This window comes from Squalius cephalus (assembly GCF_949319135.1).
Source record: "Squalius cephalus genome assembly, chromosome: 14".
NCBI classification, from domain to species: domain Eukaryota; kingdom Metazoa; phylum Chordata; class Actinopteri; order Cypriniformes; family Leuciscidae; genus Squalius; species Squalius cephalus.
Window position 1 is genome coordinate 8,169,842 of NC_137135.1, and position 24,716 is coordinate 8,194,557.

General features: G+C 38.3%; 2 protein-coding genes across 2 annotated transcripts; one reads left to right on the forward strand and one right to left on the reverse strand.

The window, feature by feature from the left end:
* Positions 1 to 3,740: 3,740 nt before the first annotated feature.
* Positions 3,741 to 16,140, reverse strand: prps1b (phosphoribosyl pyrophosphate synthetase 1B). Its single transcript, XM_079892710.1, has 7 exons — positions 15,815 to 16,140; positions 13,563 to 13,746; positions 13,302 to 13,400; positions 11,786 to 11,910; positions 11,528 to 11,701; positions 11,122 to 11,281; positions 3,741 to 4,629 (listed from the first exon to the last, which is right to left on the reverse strand). Exons 1-7 carry the CDS (start codon positions 15,934 to 15,936, stop codon positions 4,537 to 4,539), a joined length of 957 nt encoding a protein of 318 aa, XP_079748836.1. The 5' UTR covers positions 15,937 to 16,140; the 3' UTR covers positions 3,741 to 4,536.
* A 3,051-nt stretch (positions 16,141 to 19,191) lies between these two features.
* Positions 19,192 to 23,082, forward strand: kctd12b (potassium channel tetramerisation domain containing 12b). Its single transcript, XM_079892781.1, has one exon. It carries the CDS (start codon positions 19,697 to 19,699, stop codon positions 20,540 to 20,542), a length of 846 nt encoding a protein of 281 aa, XP_079748907.1. The 5' UTR covers positions 19,192 to 19,696; the 3' UTR covers positions 20,543 to 23,082.
* Positions 23,083 to 24,716: the final 1,634 nt, after the last annotated feature.

A 24,716-nucleotide genomic window follows, 5' to 3' on the forward strand; every position in this document is an offset into this window, starting at 1 on the left:
ATCATAAAAGTGCATCTATCCATTATAAAAGTGCATCTATCCATCATAAAAGTCCATCTATCCATTATAAAAGTGCATCTATCATCATAAAAGTGCATCTATCCATCATAAAAGTGCATCTATCATTATAAAAGTGCATATATCCATTATAAAAGAGCATCTGTCCATCATAAAAGTGCCTCTATCCATTATAAAAGAGCATCTCTTCATCATAAAAGTGCATGTCTTCATGTTCATTTTATGAAGTATACTTGAGTAATTTTCAAGTATATTTTTTAAGTATACTTTATGTATTAAGTATACTAATATCAATGTGTACTTGTAGTAAACTTGTGTACTATTTCAATACTGCTTGGGACTAAATTGGCCCACTTTTAGTATTTTTAGTATTTGTAAGAGTAGTAAACTAAGTACACAACTAGGTTTCTCATTTGTAATGCATCTGTACTACAAGTGAACTTATAAGTATACTAGTAGTTTACTATTTTAATACAAGTAGTACATTGTTTAGTTTATGAAAGTACACACTGATGTGTACTCTCAGTAAACTACTAGTTTCGTAGTTTATACTGCAAGTATACTTGTAAGTTTTCTTTAAGTGAACATAACATTATACTTATAGTTTACTATTTTTATATATTATTTTGGCACTTGAAAAATACCTTTAACTGTACTTTAATTTTAAAAACATTGTATTAGCTTCATGCATCCTTTTTTAATCAACACTTGAATGTCAGTAAGTTTCATAAAGAAAGGCAACATTTTAAACAAAAAAGTAGAATTAGAGTAAATTGCTATACACTACCAGTGGACTAGCCTACACAAAAATTCAGATATGCAGAATTAGAAACATATCTGTTTTATATCAATATTCTAATCAATATGTTCAAACAATGTAAGTTTCATAAGACTGTATATGAAAAACTATGTAAAAAAGTATATTTAATTGACTACTCAATCAAAAGAGTTAACACAACTACAAGACAAGTATACTTTGAATTCTTAATTATTCTTTTAAGTATATCTGGATCAAAAGATTGAGTTCAAGTACAGGCCAAATATACCTGGGCCCGTATTCAAAAAGAATCTTAATGCAATGAGTAGCTCCTAGTGACAAAATTCTAAGAAAATTCTTAGAAATGTGGGCGTTTACTCTTAAAATGAAAGAAAAAATCCCAGTAAAGAAAAAAGTAATTCAGAAAGCATCTTAACCCTTAAAAGAGGTCTTAAGGTCAAAATTGTAAGGAGTACGGACGAGGACTTTTCAGAGGCTGAAGAGTTTCTTTAGCAGAGGAGAACATGGCAGAAAGACGAAGAGGGAGAAGAAATGTGTTGCAGACAATGGATGACAGTGAGTTAATAAGGCGCTATAGATTAGATCGTGCAGGGATCATGTTTGTGACAGATCTTATAGAGACGCGCTAACATCTCCGACACAGCGCAGAAATGCCATAGCGCCAGAAATGAAAGTAAGTAATCACTACATTACGATATTTGGCAACTGGGAAAATGCAACAATGCAGCAGTGTGTAATGTACACAGTCACATGTAATTTCAAAGTGAAGGCTTTGAATAGACCCTATACTTAAAATCACTCTTTTTTTCCTTCTTGGACAACCAGCCAATCACAGTCTTCAAAAGATTGTGTCATACATAGCAACGGGGTCAGCCCCGCCTCCTCACTAAGATGAAAGTTTTTGTCTTTTCCTTGCTCAGAGTTGCTCTCAGATTGGCCCCGAATCGCTCTTAAGCTAAGACTCCTATGTAAAAGTTTTTAAGCTAAATTAAAGGACAAGTTCGGTAATTTACACTTAAAGCCCTGTTTTCAGATCGTTTCTGATGAAATAGAACGGTTAAGATTGAAATTTGGACACATGCAGCTGTCCCGAGAATTTTCGGTTTCTGTGGTAGCAACCCCCCCCCCCACACCTCCACCTCCACCTCCACCTCCACCTCCACCTCCACCTCCACAATGGCTGCATAGGTGCACTGGAACAATCCTTCCTAAAACACATTCAACTTTCGTTTACAAAGACGTGAAACTCACCGAGGGGTGTTCACTGATATGCTCACACAAAAATCGCAGCAAAATATGCTTTCCAACAGGTTTTATCGTAGTTTTTGTCCAACTCCATTGACTTGTATTGGATGTGCTGTGAGGTACGGTATTACTCCGCTGCCGGAGTATCTATTATTCAAGCTCTCAACGGAAAAATGTACGGGTGTGAGGCGTTTGGAAAAATAGGTCCACAGTTTTACAACGAATGGTAAAACACCTGTTGGAAAGCATCTTTTGCAGCTATTTTTGTGTGAGCATATCAGTGAACACCCCTGACCACTCGGTGAGTTTCACGTCTTCACGTGCTACCACAGAAACCGAAAATTCTCAGGCCAGCAGCATGTGTCCAAATTTCAATCTTAACCGTTCTATTTCATCAGAAACGATCTGAAAACAGGGCTTTAAGTGTAAAATACCGAACTTGTCCTTTAAGAGTTTTCTGAGAGGATTCTTAGAATCTTTATGAATACGGGCCCTGGACTTTTCTCTCAGTATAAATCAAGTAGGCCTACACTGAAGTGTAATTTTAAGTATATTTCTGAGAAGTACATAAAATGTAGACTGAAAGTATACTTTCTTATTTTAAGTTTAAAAGAAGTATACTAAGTGTGAAAAACACCAAGCTTACATTAGCTACTGCTACTATTCCCCACCAATTCACAAGCACAAGAGAAAAAGTATTTTGTACTTACATTTAATACCCCTGGAACTCAATGGAAGTTGATTGAAGATGGCACAGTTGGTAGTGTTGTTATAACCAGTCAACTGAACCAACAATCTTTTCACAAAACTGACAAAACCTCGTCAAACTGTCAAAATCCATCAACATTCCGTGCATGAGCTACTTTCTGACATTCTAACTGAAAGTGGGTGAATATCAAAATACATGATAGAAACATTTTGTTAAACCACTTACAAGTGTTATGTTGACAACACCATTGACTACACTATTGAAACAATTACTTTTTATTACAACTGTGCATGAATAAATAGGCCATTTGGCCCTGGACTAATAGGGTATTCTATTTGTCCATTCTATTGGCTCTATTCTATTTTGAAGACTTGTACTGGCTGCACACGTCTAATTTAAGGCTCTCACAAATAAATAGTATGGGTATATTATACATTTTCTGAGTCATCAGAGTGCCTTGAGTATTGAAGTTGTTGAGTTTTGTGTCCGTGGTGTTCTTTCATGCCACAGGGATAAAAGAAAGCATACAGTTTAGGCGGAAATTGTGGAAAAATGTGTGTTATTTCTGGTTTAAAGAAGTCATGTGACCTCTGTGTTTGTCAGACAGATTCAGTACTGGTCTTAAATGAAAGCCTAAAAGGTCCCCTTTCCAACGATACCAAGCACCATATTATAGAATATTGACAATATCCCTGGCATGAGCCTAAACCAGATATACACCAGATTTCAAAAACGGAATTTATTTTAGGGGGTTAGTAACTTCATGAGCTCAAAAAAGTGATTTCGCTACCACCCCTGCACTGCTATCGTGATTTTTCTAATACTAGGGGTGTATACCTTGCCAAAAAACAATGATAGCATTTGCCCCCCTGTTGATACCGATGGACCAAATTTGGGGCCCTGGCTCATGGACTATAATTTATTCACGCCAAACCTCCAACATAACGGTACAACTCGTTCTTGTAAACAGGTTTTTTTTTTTTTTTTTTTAATGGTTTGGTTTGGTTTTACTTCCTGTAATCTGTGCACATCCCGTTTCATAATAAATTAATTATTAAACAGATTAGCAAAAAGCAATGCTTGCTTGCATTTAATTTCAAACACATTCAAATGCTTTCAAAATAAGCGATCTGAAGTAAAAGTTTACCAGAGCAAATGTGTCACCACAGCACTTCTTTACATTTAGCCCAGTATTCTGAAATATGATAACCAATTCAAATAAAGACATCAAAGAAATCAACCACACAGTAGAAACAAATCTGAGGGAAATCAGAATGGAGTAATGTAACCAAAAAGATTTTTATTGTTCATAGAAATGTTCATAAAAAGAGTTAATAAAAACATTCTTTGCAAAATAAAATCAGGAAAATGAAATAAAACCAGCCAATTCTTTCAGACTCTACTGTTGAGCTCCAGCCTGCAAGAGGAACAAGCTAAAAATCACCTTTGTATAGTGAACAAAATCTTGAATTTCAAAATAAACCGTGTCCATTTGAAGAAGGCTGTCAAAGTCTTCTCTCTACAACTTATTCATAATGTGACTTGACGTTTCTCAAAGCATAGAAATGGATGCAAATAAATAAATGAGGTTGTCGTCACGATTAAGCTAACGTCTAACTTTCAGTCACAGATTGTAACAGCGATTTGTAAGTAAAACAGACTATGAAAACATCCCGTGTTTAACTTTCAGGAGGGAACGGTTGAAGTCTTGCTCTGGAAACACATGGCGTCAGGTGGGATCTCTTTGGGAATGATGAACGCAGTCATGGAGCCGGAGCTGGAGATGTCACAGCGGCACGTGACTGAAGAGGTACGAGACTGACTCGCCGTTGTGGGTCCTGCGGATGGCCTCCGCCAGGATCATGGAAATGTCGATAACCTGCAGAGATCAGATCATATCGTAAAGACAGAACATCTGTATGACAGCATCTCGAATGCATTTTAAAACATTTTAAATGACATTTCTTCTGTTTTATAGGGAAGCTAAAGGCGCATGATTCCCTTTTAAACCACTAGATTGCACAAAAACTCGCCACAGCACGTTTCAGTACATGGGAACTATGCTGATCCTCCACACAACCATGGGCAAATCTGTGCTAATCTGATCTAATATTTAATTATTTACAAAAAATATATTTAGATGTATGTAGCAAATAATAATCTGTATTAATCAGGGCTTAAAAACAAAGAAAATGAAATGGATTCACTCAGAGCAGAATCAGTATTTTAACGTTTGTTCATGCGTTCCTGCTGTAACATTACCGTTCTGAAAACAGTTTGATAAGAAAAAATACCGGTTAATAAAGTTATTTTTTGCCTATACTATATACCAGAGCTTGAATTAAACACTAAGAGCTTGTGATTAAAGCTCGTACAGAGAGACTGTACTGGAGACTGTCTCTGCTTGTTTGCAGTGCCAGGGTAAATAAAGGTGGTCTATGAATAAGTTCAGAGTTTTCTTTATTCTGAACACTGTGTGGAAAGACTAATGTTTTATGTATTTGAGGAGTGGAGAACAGTGTCTTTTGGGACAGATTTACGAACACTCTTTTGGTGTTAAAAAAAACTACTGTCAGGATTTCCTGAAGTGAGAAATTAGCGCTGAACATGTGTGGACGGGGTCATTTTTGCAGCTGACCTTATTTATGGGAGGAGAGTATTTAAATGAATCTCGCAAGTTGATTTTCTAAGGTTTGCGCTCGTCAATCTACTGGTGTTTGCGGCATTATTTACCGCCCAGAAAAAACATGTCTTAAACCAGACGCTGCCTGGTAGATTGTGTTGGTCATTATTAGGGCTGCACAATTAATCGCACTGAAACCGTACGCGATTTGGCAAAGGCTGCAATTATTTTATGCGCAGTTTGTCAGTGCAGCGGCTGATCGGTAGTAAACGCTGCTCCATCTGAACACCAGAGGGCGTCTCTCACACACACACACACACACACACATCCATCTGAACCAGGCGGGTAATCCATCGACCGGAAGTTGAAGCCGGCCGCGTGCCGCCATCTTGTAGCAGAACTTCACTTGCGTTAGCATTCCATTGACTCCCATTCATTTTGGCGTCACTTTGACAGCGAATAACTTTACATCTGAGGCGTTTAAAGACTCCATTTGTCCATTATTTATTTCTAAAGAAACACAACAATGTATAAAGGGCTCCATTACCTTCTATGTTACATTATGGCCCCGTAGAAACAGTTTTTGTAAAAATAGGCTAACGATTGCGTCATAACCACTCGACTCTCTGTCGCACAGTAAAGAAATTACCTCGCGAGAAGCTCGCGGGCAATCGGGGGGACGTCAAGGGAGAAGCACATAGATACATTTTAAAATAAATACTATACATAATAATTAATCAGAATACTTACTCCTGCTCACTCACGCCAAAGAACTCTTTGCTCAAGCTCGCCGTCTCTGCAAGATTAACGTTGGCAGTTTGCACGCACAGCTACTAGAAGATTTACATCTGTCAGACAGGTTGCTCACGTCATCAAGCTAAGTTTGAGTCGGTTTGAGTCAGGAATGGAAGTGCTAAAAAAAAATCGCTAAAAATGGGCTTCACTTGTCTCAATTGAGTTCCAATGAGATGGCTCTGTCCACTTCTCATACTGTCTATGATCTGAACACCAGAGGGCGTCTCTCACACACACACACATCCACCTGAACACCAGAGGGCGTCTCTCACCACATATCCATCTGAACACCAGAGGGCGTCTCACACACACACACACCACATATCCATCTGAACACCAGAGGGCGTCTCACACCACATATCCATCTGAACACCAGAGGGCGTCTCACACACACACACACCACATATCCATCTGAACACCAGAGGACGTCTCTCACACACACACACACACACACCAAATATGCCCCGCCGCAGAAGTAGATAACGCACGTCATTCCAGGAAATCCCTATCGCTAGAGCTGAATAAACAGAAGATTGAAACACGACTTATAAACACACGACTGCTTTCTTCTGTGTAAGAAGCACATCATCTCACAGAAGAATGAGCTCAGCTCTCGTTATGAAGTGAGTTAAGAGTAAAAGCATGTTATTAAATGTCTTTTGTTGGAGGTTATTAAATGCTTCTCAGAGCGGTTTGACGCGTGTTGCTTTTTCAAATGCACGTTATGCAGGGTTCCCACGCCTTGTTTAACTTCAAATTCAAGGACCCTTCAAGGACTTTCCAGGTCCAATACCCTCAAATTCAAGGACTTAATGTGGGGACACGTTTCAAGTGAGAGCAAGGTTACATCGTGTTACCTTGTAAGATACATCGTTGCAGTTTTGCGCATGGCGTGAACATGGCAATGTACAACACAAAGTACCTCAAGCAACGTAACGCGTAAATGCGTGTAACTAACGTAAATCAAGCAAGCTAGTTTACACAGGCCACGAAGTGTTGACGAAATAACATTAGCGGATCAGAGGGAATAATATGGAATTTAAAGAAAACTTCTTGCACAAAATAAATTCAAGCACTTTCAAGGACATTTTCAAAAACTTTCCAGGGCCTTGAAAACTTTTTTTTCAGATTCACAAACTTTCAAGGATTTCAAGGACCCGTGGGAACCCTGGTTATAAGTAGGGCTGGGCAAAAAAATTGATTTTTCGATTCATCGTTTTTTAAATATGTGGTCGATTCAAAATCGATTCTCAAAAGCCACGAATCTATTTTTTCCCATATTTATTTATCTATCACCCAAATGCCAGTATTAGCTTTCCTACACAGATGCAGATGCAGTCAGATCATTCCCATAATGACTAGGGCTGCACGATTAAACGCAATTTACATGTAATCGCACTAAATGGTTAGTCTTCCTACCATTGTCAGGGAAGCAGACACACTCTGTCAGTTCAAAGCTAGACTAAAGACACATCTCTTTGATCTAGCATTCACATAATACATTATAGACTTCTATAATTCAGTGTTAGGCTGCATAGATTAGGTCAGCTGGAACCGGGAACACTTCCCATAAATCCTGATGTACTCGTTACATCACAAGAAGAATGGCATCTACGCTAATTTTAGTGTCTTTGTTTATCCCGAGGTCTTCCCGCAGCCTGCCGGATCCAGGCCGTATCCAGATCTGATGAAGGACCTTCGCCTGGACCCGATGACAACGCAGTGCTGAAGTGCCAACTAGTCTCTCCCTATGGAGGATCCCTTTCCCACTCTACAGATAAAGCGTCGTTGGGAAACTCAATTCGCGTATCTACCCCGAATTGATAAAATAAAATAAAATTCTGTATCAAAAATTATAAGGAAACACCAGTACTTTGTTTAGGCTTGGTTTGTAGGGAATTCCAAACCTGTGCACATATATTCAAACGCACATAACTATAGAACCAATTCTTAATGCGCATGTGAACGCCATCGGAGTGAGCGCGAGTCAATCTGACTGCAGTAGATGTGAAAGATATGAATAAAAATGATATTTATTTAGCCAGCGCTCATACCTGTATTTACATCCTGTTTTCGGTCAAAGTCCATTGTAATCGATTGTCGAGTTCACGCGCATTGGTTTAGTACCTATGATCATGCGCGTGAACTCGACAATCGATTACTATGGACTTTGACCGAAAACAGGATGTAAATAGAGGTATGAGCGCTGGATAAATAAATATCATTTTTATTCATATCTTTCACATCTACTGCAGTCAGATTCACCCGCGTTCACTCCGAAGGAATCACTCACATGACCTGTGCACTTGTAATGACACATCAAGGATGTTAAGAGGCTAAAAGCAGGTTTAAAACTTGCCCCATTGAAGTCAACAGGGTGCAAATTTTAAAAAGAGGATAACACGGTGTAGGCAACACCGATTTTTGTCGTTGTTCTCTGTATTGACAGCACTCCAAATGTACAAAAAAATTAGCTCAATGTTAAAATTGACCGGAGTTCTCCTTTAAAGAACCACTATAAAGCCAAAACATTCTCTGTTACCTTAAATTATACTTTATCTCTGTAAAGCTGCTTTGAAACAATCTACATTGTTAAAAGCGCTATATAAATGAAGATGACTTGACTTAAATCGAGTTGGCTTATCGCGATTTTGAAAGTGCAAAGGTTTTTTTTATTTTTTTATGCGCAGCTTGTCATTGATGTACGGCTCTGTAAACGCTGCTCCGTCTTAAAGCGCTGTGAGTTTGAGTCACTTATACCTAGGGCTGGGTATCGATTCAGATGTTCCAATTCGATTCGATTTCGATTCTAAATTCGATTTCGATTCCCGATTCGACTCAATGAATATAGATTTAATACAAATATATTTATAAAAAAGAACAGTGAACATAAGTTTACAAATGGTTAATTAATAAAAAGAAATTAAGTGCCACAAACCTGTATATTAAACTCGTTTTATTTTAGGTACACTTTAGGTATATTAAAACAGAAGCCAACTCTATATTTCGAAAGCATACAATGAATAGACAGGATTTTTGCAAAACTTGAAAACAGGATCCGGTTATTTTCAGCCTGAACTGAAAGCGTGAGAACTGCGTGAGAAGAGTTTCAGTGACATTAAACTATTATATATATAATTCTGAATATAATGTATAAAAATGCAGTGAGGGAATATATGTGGGTCCTGATAATAATAAATAATAATATAATTTTAATAACAATAAATGTAATAATAAACAAACTACAGCTAGTTCAAAACGCAGCAGCTCGAGTTTTTACCAGAACCAGGAAGTATGACCATATTAGCCCGGTTCTGTCAACACTGCATTGGCTCCCTATTAAACATTGCATCAGTTTTAAAATATTGCTGATGACTTACAAAGCACTGAATGGTTTAGCTCCGCAGTACTTGAGTGAGCTCTTAACGCATTATAGTCCTTCACGTCTATTGCGATCTCAAAACTCCGGCCAGTTGATAATACCTAGAATATCAAAATCGACTGCTGGCGGTAGATCCTTCTCCTATTTAGCACCAAAACTCTGGAACAGTCTTCCTAACATTGTCCGGGAAGCAGACACACTCTGTCAGTTCAAAGCTAGATTAAAGACACATCTCTTTGACCTAGCGTTCACATAATACATTATAGACTTCTATAATTTAATGTTAGGCTGCATAGATTAGGTCAGCTGGAACCGGGAACACTTCCCATAAATCCTGATGTACTTGTTACATCATGAGAAGAATGGCATCTACGCTAATTTTAGTGTCTGTGTTTATCCCGAGGTTTTCCTGCAGCCTGCCGGATCCGGGCCGTATCCAGATCTGATGAAGGACCTTCGCCTGGACCCGATGACAACGCAGTGCTGAAGTGCCAACTAGTCTCTCCCTATGGAGGATCCCACTACCACTCTACAGATAAAGCGTTGTCGGGAAAATTCGTTTCACGTACCTACCCCGAAGTGACAAAATAAAATTCTGTATCAAAATTTATAAGGAAAGACCAGTACTTTGTTTAGGCTTGGTCTGTAGGAAATTCCAAACCTGCGCACATATATTCAAACGCACATAACTATAGAACCAATTCTTAATGCGCATGTGAACGCCATCAGCGTTTCTCACAGGTTCGTGTTTAAAGTTTATGTAGAGAGAATGGTGTCGTCTTAGCGGCCCCTAATTTAATAATAAATGATCGTTGCGACGGAAGCGAATCAATCAAAACTAACTTTAGCTGGAAAATAACTTTATTAAAGAACCGCTATAAAGCCAAAACAATCTTACCTTAAATTATACGCTTGTCTCTGTAAAGCTGCTTTGAGACAATCTACATTGTTAAAAGCGCTATATAAATGAGGATGACTTGACTTGACTAATAAATGATTAAAAAAAAACTCTTCTTTATTTTGGCTTAAAATATTCGGATAGTATCGAATTGTGACTTGAGTGAATCGTTACACCTCTATGCCACAATGCCGTTTAAATAGTAGACAAGGTATGATGATACAGTTCTCAGTGATAAACCTACTCTTACAATATCTGTTCTGTTAATAACCCTCTGTTGATCCGACTGTCCGTAGCGGCGATACAGAAATACTGAAGTACAAACTGTATATTTCACGGATGCCCTGGATCTGTGCCCTGGATAACTTAAAATGCCCCTTTTGCTGACAAATAAGCATGATTATTTTGGCCCAGGTAACTTCGTTATCCCCGTGGTACCCAAACTTTTAATGCATCTGTGCTTTTGTTCAGAGTTTTTTTTTTTTTTTCATGACAGGGAAAACTAATAAAAAAACCTTTTTGTTTTCATCTCCACCTTTGTTTAGACATTTAGCTGTTTTGGACCAAATTATCCATTTTGAAATAAAAAAGAAGAAAAAAAAACACTATGATGATTCAGTACAGACTGAATTCAGTGCTTCGATTTGAATGAAAGATTCCTGGCGTGACAAACCTGTATTTTGGGGCAGTGTTTCATCTTCTCCTCCTGAGGAATGGTATTGGTCACGACTACAGCCTCAAAGCAAGCGTTGTTGATGCGTGAAATGGCCGGTCCAGAGAAGATGCCATGGGTCAGGATGGCGTATACTTTGACTGCACCCGCTGATATTAACCTTAATGCAGAAATAAAGAAAAAAAATCCATTAAACTCTTAAATTACACAAGAAAAACACAAATAAATGATGCAATATATACTAAAAACATTGGAAACAGCCATGTTTTTTTTTTTTTCTCTTATTTACAATTTTTAATAATATATTGCTTTTAACTGTTTTTTTTCTCCATGACCAGTGAAGTATTCTGAACAGCATCTGCTATTCAAATAACATGTTTTATTATTATATGTGCTAGTTTCTTACTTATCAGCAGCGTGGCAGACGGTACCGCATGTGTCTGCCATATCATCAACCAATATGGCCACCCGGTCTTTCACATCTCCAACCAGAACCATGCGGTCCACCTCATTTGCCTTTTTCCTTTCTTTGTGAATAAGGGCAAAGTCAACATTTAGCCTGTCTGCAATGGAGGTCACCCTGTCAATGGAGAAACAGCTCAGTCAGCAGTTACACGTGCTAAGAGCAAAACCGAACATGCCATAATTCAGACGGCCGACAGACCTCTTGGCTCCTCCAGCATCAGGTGACACAATAGTGCAGTTCTTCCATTCTGGGATATTTTCCTTAATCCATTTCAAAACGGCCGGCTCTGCGTATAAATTGTCCACTGGAATGTCGAAAAACCCCTGAAATAGGAGGAGAACCAATTCAGATCTTTGAGGTCGATTCCCACACCTCTTCATGCATTCTGGTCATTAGTGGTTACTGAAAGATAATGTGTAGGTACAAAGATAGCATCACTAACTACAAGTAACTTTGTGACTACATGTCAACCTAACAGTGTACTAATACTCAGAGTTAGTTGACATGTAGTTGCAAAGTTACTTATAGTTCATCAACTTATGTTCACCAGCCACTAGTGGTTTTCCAAGGTTACTAGCCATTCAGCGTTTTCGCTGGCCACAATTTTGACATCGATACCATAAGAAATTTATTTTGTATTTTTTATATTGTCTCATAATTTGGCATGAGGTTTATTAGGCTGCTGTCACTTTAAGACCCGACGCACGGATCCATTATATTGTTACACATGCCTTTTCTTTCTGTTCACTTCAGCATCACTGACTGTGTGTTTACATCAAGACTTGTGTTTTGACATTATTTTGTGTGTATTTGACTGTTTAAGCGCAACTAAATTTAGTACTGAGAGGCTTTATGTGCTGCACTTTGGGTGTGAGCACAAAACTAGCCAGAATGAGTCAAATTATGCGCAATACGTGCATTCCCAAGCACCCTAACACCAACAATATTCATCCGGAGCAAATGAATCGAGTGAGTGAAGAGAGACGGGGTTTGTGTTTCACTTGCTGTCGGAGAAATGAGAGAAAGAGCAGCTGGTGCCATGTATCTATTCTGCAAAAGAATTTGGGTAACACTTTATTTTACAGCGTCCTTGTTACATATGTTACATGTACTTACCGTAGTAATAGCAGTAAATTATGCATAATTACATGCAACTAACCCTCAACCAAATCCTAATCCTGCCCAAACCCTATAGAAAGTACATGTAATCAATTAATATTACTCAGTACTTAAATATATAATTACACTGTAACAATGACACCTTAAAATAAAGTGTAACCAAAATTTGTATTGGAAGCGTTTCAGATATTTTAGTGTTGAGATGTATTGAATGTATTGTATTGTTATTTTTGACAACACTACATTGCACTTAGTTTATTATTTCAGATGCCTTTTCAAAAGACTACAATATAAAAATGTATACATTATATATAAAATTCAACCCGCCAAAGTGGCTCGCAGAAGTGACTGTGTTACACGCCACTGCTGAAACACACACACACATTTGGCGGTTGATGTGTGTTAATGTCAAGCCCTGGACGTCTAAAGGGAACTATCGAAAAAATACCTTTTTTTGCCCCTTATTCTCATTCTACACCAAAAATCTAGGAGGAAGTGTGTTCACTATAATCTGCACTTTTTTTTCCTGTCAATCTAAAACACACTAAGTTTGTTTGTTTTATCACTGAACGGTTTTCAGTGCCATCAAACCCACCTGTATCTGAGATGCATGCAGATCCATGGTTATGATGTGGTCGGCACCAGAGACCGACAGCATGTTTGCCACCAACTTGGCAGAAATGGGTGCCCGACTCTGCACAGGACAAATGAGAAGATCACACATTATTTCACGACAACTGACTGATTCATTAAAGTATGCAACCTACTTTCCAACAAACTACAAAACATCCAGCAAGCATGCACACAAATGTGCACAGATTACATCCCAAATGATGGCATTTAACCTTCAGCCCACCTTATCCTTCTTGTCTTGCCGGGCGTACGGGAAGCATGGGATGACCGCTGTGACTCGGCAGGCTGATGCGATTTTGCAGGCGTTTATCATGATCAGAAGTTCCATAAGGTTATCATTAATTTCACCACAGCCACTCTGGACAATGTAGACATCCTCCCCGCGGACACTCTCACCGATCTCCACACTGCACACGAGGAGGAACGGGTCAAAGTTAGCAAAGCACCTCTGCGTATAGACCTGACCCAAATCAACGGGTACATTATACTGGAAAACATTACACTATTTAGATGTCCCACTTTGAACATCAACAAATAAAACTTCTCTTACAAATAGAACATTTGTTTCATGTAGTGGTGAAATTTGTCCACCGGTAGATTTTAGCTCATGTGACGTTGCTGTGGTCATGAAGGCTTGCGTTTTTAAGTATTGCGGTTAAAAAAACAGTGATTTTAAATGTTGAAGCGGAGTAAGCAGCGAAATACAACTGATTTCGTTATATGCACGTGCTGTCTGAGCAACTGTTTAACAGTTAAACACACATACTTGTGTATTAAAGTGACCATGCATTTGCAAGTAAACACGTACATAAGTGAATGTGAACAGTTGAGAAAGAAAACGCACAAGTGTATTTGATCCGTGCAGTCGGTCTTAAAGGGACAGCAGCCTAATTTACCTGCTGTCCTTATTAATGCTAATCAAACAACAACAAAAAAAGAGAGAAAATATCTCACTGCACTTGACTGAATCACTTTTGTAAATTTAAAAAGAATAAACTTTTTTTTTAGACTATGCAGTGTTTTTAATACATTTGATTATTTTATACAATTCAAATGTATTTATTTCTGGTAGGTCTATTTCATTTGTGTCTTTTTCTATTGTAGTTTGTTTTCCTATATGCTCGAAGTTAGTTTCTTTGTTCTTTCTTTATCACAGTTTACTTTTCTTCAGTAAGCTGGAGAGCTTAGTAAGCTTTTTATTTTATTTTTTGTACTTAGGCCAGTATTAGTTTTTTGTGATATTTAAAGTGGTGACAAGAATTATTACATTTTAGTGGTTATCAAAAATGTATATCATAAAAACCTTATTTACAGCAAAAATAACTATATTGTGATAGGCTAGTTATCATGAAATAAACTTACTCATATCATAATGGATTTTGGTCATATCGCCCCAATAATAGTTCATCCGAAAAATCATTTACTCACCCTCATGTTCCAAACTTGTATGAGTTTCTTTCTTGTACTGAACACAAATGACTCCATAGTAAAACTAAGAAATTATACTATGGAAGTCAATGGGGCACATCAATTGTTTTGTTTGTCTAATTCTTTAAAACATATTTTATGTTCAACAGAAGAAAGAAACGTGTACAGGTTTGGAACAACTTGAGGGTGAGTAAATGATAAATCTTAATAAAAAGTATTTTTTTCTTTTTTGGGGGGGTGAACTACACCTTTAACGATGCGAGGCAAAAAGTTTGGAGTATATCATAAGCTACATTGCCAAAAAATATTGATAAACACTGTTATCACCATGTAACCGTGGGGCAACGTGTAAGTTATGCAATCTGAATCAGGTAACTTAATCACTAAGTATCGTCTTACATCTAAGCTACTGTATAACCGTGAAACCATCACTGAAACATTGTTCTTGTTTTGTAAAAGTACACCGGTGCACGAAGGCGTGCTATGAAATAAAACATTCTTTATCAATGTTTCTCATAGCAAACCGATAAGCAGTAATTACTGTCACACAGCGCGCTCAGGGATATTTCACATGGAGTCAGAAAGCAGACAAAGAATTATTCCCCTATTGAACGAATAAATGCACATTACGGCCCTGTGACAACGTTTAAGTGACCCACCAGACTCTCATCGTGGGAAATGTAATTAAATCGATCATGTGGGGTGGGGAGCGTAAGCGAAGCAATCACAGAATGACTGAATGCTCTTGGTCTCAAGGTGCATAAACTCAATCGATACTAATATAATTGTCCATTCAACAGACGTTTAGTATTTAAATAATATTTAATGGCAATTTTAGTCACAAAATGTACGTTGAAACTGAAGCATATTAGGCATCGCTTCGCATGCGGACGCACAGCATTCTGGGAATTGTAGTGTTTTCAAACCCACGTGGTCCGCTGGTGCTCTTTATGTGAACTACAACTCACAGCAGCCCGCGAGTAACGGCACTCCAACATCATAAACTAACATATAATGTTAACCAGATAATTTCTAGGAATAACTCACCACGTTTCTTGGTTGCTAAACTTTTTCGTTACCACCTTCCCCAAATCCAGTCCGAGGCGGTCCGCGATCTTCTGGGACAGATCCTGGTGGGAGCTCCCGCTAAAAATTTTAATATTGGGCATTTTTTTGTTTGTTTATTTTTTTAAAGGTCGTACAGGAAATGGAGTAGATCCCAATAAACAGAGAGAGGTGTAATTGTTGATATATGTTCTATTCGATGTCGATCCCAAAGTGCGAGTCTCCACTACCTCTCGGCCATTGTTGATCTCAGACGGAGCGCGCGTGACGTCACCTGCTGGCCACGCCTCCTCCTTCTACTTCGATTTAATGGCGGTTGACAAACCAGATGAACTTTATCATCGCCACCGACTGGAGTGTTAGTGTAAGGAAAGAAAACAAAACAAAAATAAAGTAAAGATATAAAAACTTCAACCTAAAGCCTATACAAAGTGAAATTTCAATGGTATTTTGAGCACTGAACTAGGAAATATCCCTTTGACATCTGGTCAGCTTGAGATCTTCAGGCCTATTTTAATATTTAGTAAAACATAATTTATCATGATATTAAAAAATATTGAGCTGCACACATTTACTTGTAGCCTACCATTTATATATTTTATATGATGATCCAACCCTTAGCTGAGCTGTTCTATCAAGCAAAATAGGCCTAGTTATCCGATTAATCATTAACCTATACCTTTAACCCCTTTGCTTCATTAACTTTATTACAGTTCCTCCTAGCATGTCTTTTCAAAAATAAAAATATACATTTTCAGCATAAAAATATACCTTCTTTGTTTACTTGTGCCTTATGTCTGTCTCTAAACATATACTGCAGAATCTACTGCATTATTCACAGAAGCTGCACTAATCTTTCAAACACATAGTTCAGTCCACAATCATTAACTATAAATAAATAAATAAATAAAACACACACACACACACACACATTTGATGTTAATGTGATAAGCCTAGTTGGCTGCATTATGCTTATGCTGGCTTAAAGACAGAAATGTTTATTAGTTTCCACGAAGGAGGATAAATGCTTTCTTAAATAGGCGCAGTATTGCATTCAAATACAAATCAGCTATTCTTTCCATGACCAACAACATGTCTGTAACGCGGTTAGATGTTCAGCGGAAGAAGGAGGTGGTTGAACGTATTTTCGTCTTTCTGACATCTACTTCCTCCCCTATAGATTTACAGTCATTCCTCCAATAGATTTTCAGCACTGTTTAAGTGGCTCGAAGCCCTTAAAGGCTTCTTATAGCAACCTGTGTGTAGCTTCAAGAGAGCCGCCACACATCTGTGTTGGGTTTTATTTTCTTTGTGGTTTCAAGGGACACACATTCTGTATGTCTTCATGAGTCACAGATAAGAGAACGTCTCCATTTAAAGGTTTTAATGTCATAGAATGACGTTGTGAAGCAGTAATTTTCAATTGCTTTTGCTTTTTTTTTTTTTTTTTTTTTTTTTTTTTTTTAAAGTTTGAGCATTGAAACAAAAATGAAACCCACTGACTTCCATAGTAAGAAAAAAAATAAGTCAATGGGGTCCATCAACTGTTAGGTTACCGACATTCTTCAAAATATCTTCTTTTGTGTTCAGCAGAAGGAAGAAACTCATACTTGAGGATGAGTGAATGCGATGGATCTCTCTCTCTCTTGCTGAGAGAGTGTGTGGGGAAACTCATGAAGGATATGTGGGCTGAGGACGCCCCCTTTGTTGACCTTCTCAGTCCATACACCTGACGCTCTTATCAAAATAAGCTTGCAGTGATTTTAACAAGCTCCTCTGTAAACTGTAAGTGATTGATTGCAATCACTAATTCATTCAGTGTTTCAGTGACTAGTCTCCCACAATAACCCAATAATGTTGAAGCAAAAGAAAGAACAGCAAATATTCACAGTTAGTCTGCAGCATTATGAACTTAATCTATCATCTGGAAATGCTTGTTTTGTCACATTTGTTAATGTAAATTCGAAGCCTTTGTAGTCGTCTCGGTTTGCCACTTTCTGTTTCAACCTCTGCGTCTGTTTTGTTGACTACAAATTCAGAAATCGTTTTATGATTTTAGCTCATTCTTTTATAGTCTCATTTTTTCTTATTTTACAGACAATGATGGAAAGGGGAGAGGAATGGGATCCATTTTTCACCTGCATGGCACAAAGTGCAGTCACCAGCTTTTCTGATTAAATAGAAAATAAATCACAAAATGCCCTTGTGACTTGCTTTCATTCAGTGGAACAGAATAGTCTGTTCAAGGTTAGTTTCAAGCTTCAATAGCTTTCACCAAGAACTCTCTGCAGTTTACAGAGCAGAAACAAAAGATTGGAGAAATGCTGACACTGAACGCAGGGTGCAATTGATTAAAGCCCGAGCTTCTCCATTCTGATGAATGAAGCGAGGCCGTGTCACGTTGATTTCATTTCATTGCGGGTTTTTTCCTTCTTCTTTTTTTTGCAATATGGTCAATTAATTTTGAACAAAACAATAGTTATCATTTTAACCGTCCATGTTGATGAAGATATTTGTAAGAGAGTGTAAAAACTGTACAAACTGTGTTAAAGGAACTAGGTTTCTGACTCCTATATGTAAAAATACTCATATTATTAGTTGCGAGCCTTAGGTTAAATATTTTTTAGAGGAAAACATCGCTTGTGCAATTAGATAATCAGTCCCATACTTTTATCATTAAAACTGGTTTAAAACTGAGAGAGAGAGAGAGAGAGAGAGAGAGAGAGAGAGAGAGAGAGAGAGAGAGAGAGAGAGAGAGAGAGAGAGAGAGAGAGAGATGTGAGTAATGAAGCTCTTTTAGATTGTGATTCTGAAACATCTGGTCAGGGCTTTCTATCCACTAGATGTCAGTGTTTCATAAAATTGTATTATTGTGTGGTACTTTCTAAACTTAATCCGAATGTAATTAAAAAAAAAAAAATACTAAAAATATATGATTAACTAATGCGAATAAAATGCAGGAAAAACTTCCAAAAAATTAGATCAATTGAATAATAATGTTAGTAACACTAATAATAATGTTATTAGTAGAGAAATAATGTAATAAATTATATTAAAAAAAACTTTATTATTAAAGATAAGTGATAATGATGAATATAGAAAAATAAATCACAATTATGAAACGCCTTAAAATGTATTATTTCTTGCAATGATACGTTTAAGAGCTAACAAAGTGTGAGAAATTGCAAATTAAAAGACTTCTGGTAAAGCAGCAAGAGTTTTCATCTCATGTAGTAGCCTATGCATTATTTACAATACACGATTGCGGATGACGCTACAAACGCGGAGGCGGGGTTAGCGTCGATGACGTGGCAATATAGGGGCGTGGCCAGAGCGCGGGATTATTATGGTCCAGTTTGCAGTGCGCAGCACAGAGTGCGAGAATGAGCGAGTGGAGCTCCGTTACACTCATCCTGTGAGAAATGGATCATCACAACGCTTTATTATCCACATCTATTTCTTCCACGGACATGTAATACGCAAAATCAGCCCTTTAGATGGCATTTTCAACAGTGACTGACGGTAGGTGTCTGTGAATTGGACGTTTGGAAAACCTTCGATTATGGACATGGATAATTGAAAGGAACATCATCTGAGAACTATGTGCATTTGCTCGGCAGTGTTTGACATCGGTGAGCTTTTCTGAGCCATGTATGCTAATTTACATGAATTTTGAACTCATTTTCTGAAGGATTATTATGTATAAATTGTGTTTTGCAACTGTGATTGTGAACTGGAGACGTATTTGTCACATATCTCTGACCTTACAATAGCCTACTCCACTATCTACACAGTGTGAATTGTTGTTCCAGGTCGACAGACTTTTTAAATCCTTCACCAAGTGTCGTCTTAGTATTCTGAATTATGGCTTTACCCGACAACGCCTCTGGCATTCCCGTAGAGGAACTGGCCTTTCCAGAAATTATCGAACTGAACGTAGGAGGTCAGGTGTATATAACCCGCTACTCGACTTTAACAAGTGTGCCAGACTCCCTCCTGTGGGACATGTTTAGCCAGAAGAGCACCAAAAACCTGGCTCGTGACACCAAAGGTCGTTTTTTCGTCGACAGAGATGGCTTTCTGTTTCGCTACATTCTGGACTACATGCGGGACCAGCAGCTCGTCCTGCCGGATCATTTCCCGGAGCGTGGACGGCTTCAGCGGGAGGCCGAATTCTTCAACCTCCCGGATCTGGTTAAACTGTTGGCACCGAAGATCAGTAAGCAGAACTCTCTGGGCGACGAGGGCTGCCAGAGCGACCCCGAGGATCCCTCGCCCAGCGCCGAGATCCCCCGAAACCTCGCCTCCCTCGGGGCGGCCGCGTGTTCAGGCCTGCCGTCCGGAGACGGCAAGTGCTCCGGGTTCATCACCATCGGCTACCGGGGCTCCTACACTCTCGGCCGGGACAGTCAAACAGACGCCAAGTTTCGACGAGTGGCTCGCATTATGGTGTGCGGGAAGACTTCTCTTGCCAAGGAGGTTTTTGGGGAGACGTTGAACGAAAGCCGTGACCCTGATCGCCCCCCAGAGCGCTACACGTCGCGCTATTACCTAAAGTTTACTTTCTTGGAGCAGGCGTTTGACAGGTTAGCCGACGCCGGTTTCCACATGGTGGCCTGCAACTCCACAGGGACCTGCGCCTTCGCCCATGAGCAGACTGATGACAAAATCTGGGCCAACTACACCGAATATGTATTCTACCGTGAGTGAACTTACACCCGTGTTCCTGCGTCTCCTCCCCGCCTCCCAGACCAGAGATCACCTGCAATACACGTAGAAGCTTCTAGATCTCAAACCCCACCACCTTCACCAGACTTTCCCACGTCCGAGCCCTTAATGTCTCTCAACTAACCTCTCGAACCCCATTGATCTTCCCCTCACCAAGAGACTGCCTTCCCCTTTCTCTGCTTTCACAGCTTGTGAGAAACACAGTGTTGCTCTGTTGTCATATTTTGTCCGGAAATGATCTGCTAATCTAGGAGGTTTGAGCCATTTGAAAGGGCTTCTCTTCTGTCAGCCAAATTGTTGGACGTATTATAAAGCTTTTGAGCTGATGGCCATTTTTTGATGAGAAATAGATTAAGTCATTATTATCATCATGTGTAACCCTGAAGCCAAAAGGAGAGGGAATCCTTTAGCATTTAAAAAGATTTGGTAACACTTTATTATTTTGAGGTGACGTATAGTTACTTCATGTGCTTACTATAGTAATAACAGTAAATTATGCATAATTACAAGTAACTAAACCAAACCCTAACCGTAACTCTATTTTAAGTACATGTAGTTAATTAACATTACTTGATACGGTTACACTTTATTTTAAGGTGTCATTGTTACAGTGTAATTATGTATTTAAGTACTGAGTAATATTAATTAACAACATGTACTTACTATTGGTTAAAGGGTCAGTTGCATGTAATTATGCATAATTTACTGTTACTACTAAGTACATGTAACATATATGACACTGTAAAATAAAGTGTTACCCTTAATACTTAGAGTCAGTACAATGTGTAACCAAAGGTTATAAAACCCTCTTTACAAATAGATGCAGTTACTGCATGTGGATATTCAAGTGTCACTGTGAGACCAAAAGATGTAATAATACAAAATATTTCAAGTGGAAAAAAAGGTGTTTTGCTTTGAGGATTTTCACGTGTCACACTATGTTAATTTTTAACTAGCATTATACATCTAGTGAACTGTGAAGGCTTATAAAGGTTATAAAGTAGGCATTAATTGAGCAGAACGGTATAGCGTCACCTGACAGTATCAGGGCTGTATTGGCTGTGTTAGAAGCTTTCAGTGTTTCATATGTGTGTACGGTTAGAGGACGTGAGTTCAGAAAAGTCAAGTTTCCAGTTCAGTTGAACCATAGCCATACTGTATTTTGTTGTTTATTATCAATCAAACATTTCAGTTGCTTACCTTTCTAATTTTTCATATACTAATATTAGTGTTGTTTAATGAATTTAATGTCTTTTGAAATTTATCTTATTCATATGTAATGATAATACATGTATCATCAATTATATTCAGTAATTGATGTTTGGATATTTAAGCAAGAGCCTATATTTTTAATTCATGAAGGTGAGATTAGGGTTTTTTTTTTGTGTGTGTGATTTGTGTTTTTTAGAGCTTTAAATTTCAGGTATTTCCTACAAGCACATCCGTTGTAATCTCAGGCTTGAATTATAAACTGTAACACAAAATCTTGCAGTGGGCTTTTAGTTATGAGATGCCATTTGGGATAATAAATATCATCCAGTCATTTATTTTATGTCAATCAGAAATTAAATTAATCCCTTAATCTTAATTTCCTGATAGTCGGTTTTGCTAACCTCAAAGTGTCTTTATGAAAGCATGAATAAAACACAATTATTCAACAGGTATATGTGTCCTAAATATAAAACAAATGTATGCATTTAATGTATTTGAACATTATTCGAAACAGGCCAAAAATGATATACTGTACAAACACATTTCCAGTTTCATCAATAAAACGAAGTCAAATTTAAATGAAAGCAACAGTGAATGCTGTATTTAGATAAGGCAGTCTTTCGTGTCTCAATTTCTGAGCCTTATTCACCAGAGAAATGTCTATATTCAATACCAATTTGCAAGCATAAAAGATTAAGCCCATGTAAAAACAGCCAGAAACAGCATGAGATTCACTGACTTAAATTTTGTTTTGTTTATTCCGTCTTATAAACCCTGGAAGCAATTTTTTGAAGGGTGAATTTGGCAGATCTGCTTTGCTTAGTGAAAGTAAAGAAAAACGGAAGCATTAGATCAGATTATTAAATCTCCGTCCCCCAAAGTCTCTTCTCCGCTGAACCCTCTGTTATCATGCTTCCTCCCGGTTTCTCGCTTTCATTTTGCTCTTGCGTCCTCTCCGCCGAGACTTCAAAGCGTGAAAACCAGGACAAACCTATAACCAGCTCAGTCAAAGCAGATTACCCAACCAGCCTTTGTGTTGCTGTGTCTAATCTATCTAATTAAGATTGTGCTGGAACACTGAGCAGCTCACAGTTCACTCCAGTGAGGGAACATCACGTCTTCAAAGCTCAGTTATTATAGAAGCCATTCAACAGTTCAAACAGATAACCTGAGATCACTGACACGAGGGCTATCGTCCAGGTGTCTGAAACATCAACATCTCTGAGCTGGAATATGATGAGAGAAAGTGAGGTTTCAGACGACCTGAAACCCCACTTCAGTACAGCCAACTAGAGTTGTGAAAAGTACTTACTTTGGTACCAAGTCGGTACTGAAATTTAAAAAAATGTGACCAGCATTTCCCTCTAGCATTCTGAGTGCTGTTGAACGGATCCTTAAACACCTTTGATTGGCCGTTGTGTTCACACGCTCAACATATATGTCTGTGGTTGGCTACAATGATCAACAATGACATCTTTGACACTCTTCATCGAGCGCTTACGTAGATACACACGGGAGCGTTTGAAAGCAGGCGTCTATCAGTGGATCCCTAATATATCCGCCGCTTTCAAACAGTCGCGTGTGTATCTGTGCAAGCGCTCGATGAAGAGTGTCAAAGACAACATGTTTTTGAAGCATTGATCATTGTAGCCAATCAGAGACATACTGTAGGACTATATGTTGAGCACGTGAACACAATGGCCAATCAGAGACTAAAGGTTTTGGCATTTGCTATGTGAACACACAAAAAAATCATGGACATGATTCGAAAAGGTTAAATGGTCCTGAAACAAAATAGTCACACTTGTGCTCCTCACGGTCAAAAATGAGCGCATTGGAAATGAATGGGAGACGGATTTCATCGAGTGAAAACCTTTGGTACTGCGTTCAAAAAGTTCACTTTTTAAAAACTTTTTTCACTTCAGCAATAGTTTGCCAAGTGTCGTCTTTAAAAAGAGATCAAACTTAAGTCTGTGCTTTAAAGCATTCAAGATTTACGACAGTTTTAAGTTGGAAATTAAATTTTCAGGTCTATGCTCAAAACGTGAATAAATGGATTACAACTACTGCGTAAATAAAATGTAGCACCATAAAATCCCCTAAAAATATGAAATAAAAAACATTGTCAAACTAAAATATAGTATTTTAATAATTCTGTCATTTTTGGCCGCCACACGAAGGGTTAAGAATCCATTCAACAGCGCTCAAAATGCTGGTATCGCCACATTTCAGTACCGACTTGCACAGATACACATGGGAGCGTTTGAAAGCGACGTCTATGAGTTTATATAGGGATCCGCTGATAGAGGCCTGCTTTCAAACACTCCCGTGTGTATCGATGTAAGCGCTTGGTGAAGAGCGTCAAAGATGTCTATTTACAACATGCTTTGGAAGCGTTGATCATTGTAGCCAATCACAGACATATGTTGAGCGTGTGAACACAATGGCCAATCAGAGGTGGTTAAGAAAATGCTAGAGGGAAATGCTGGTATCGTCACATTTTTTAAATTTCAGTATCGACTTAGTACTTTTGACAACTCTACAGCCAACCATCTCAAACACATGCTGCAAACGCTCATAGATCTTGCTAATAAATGTAATGATACTTAGACACCGCACAGGCTGAATCAGATGGAGATGAAACACCATCTGGCCATGGGACCGGCTCCAGCATCCCCGCGACCCTGTAAGCAATTTGGAAAATGGATGGTTAGCTGGACTTTTCTTAATACTCGTTCCTGGCCTTACTGTTCATCATCACTGCATTTAATTCCAAAGAAGAAAAATACTGTTACGTAACACAGACTTTAAACAATCATATCACTTCCCTGTTTTAATTGGAAATATGTCTAACTGCAGAAGTAAAATAGGCTGCAAATGCCATTTCATATCGACTTTATGTGTGTCGTAGATGCATGTTATTACAGTGGGTTTTAAAAGACAT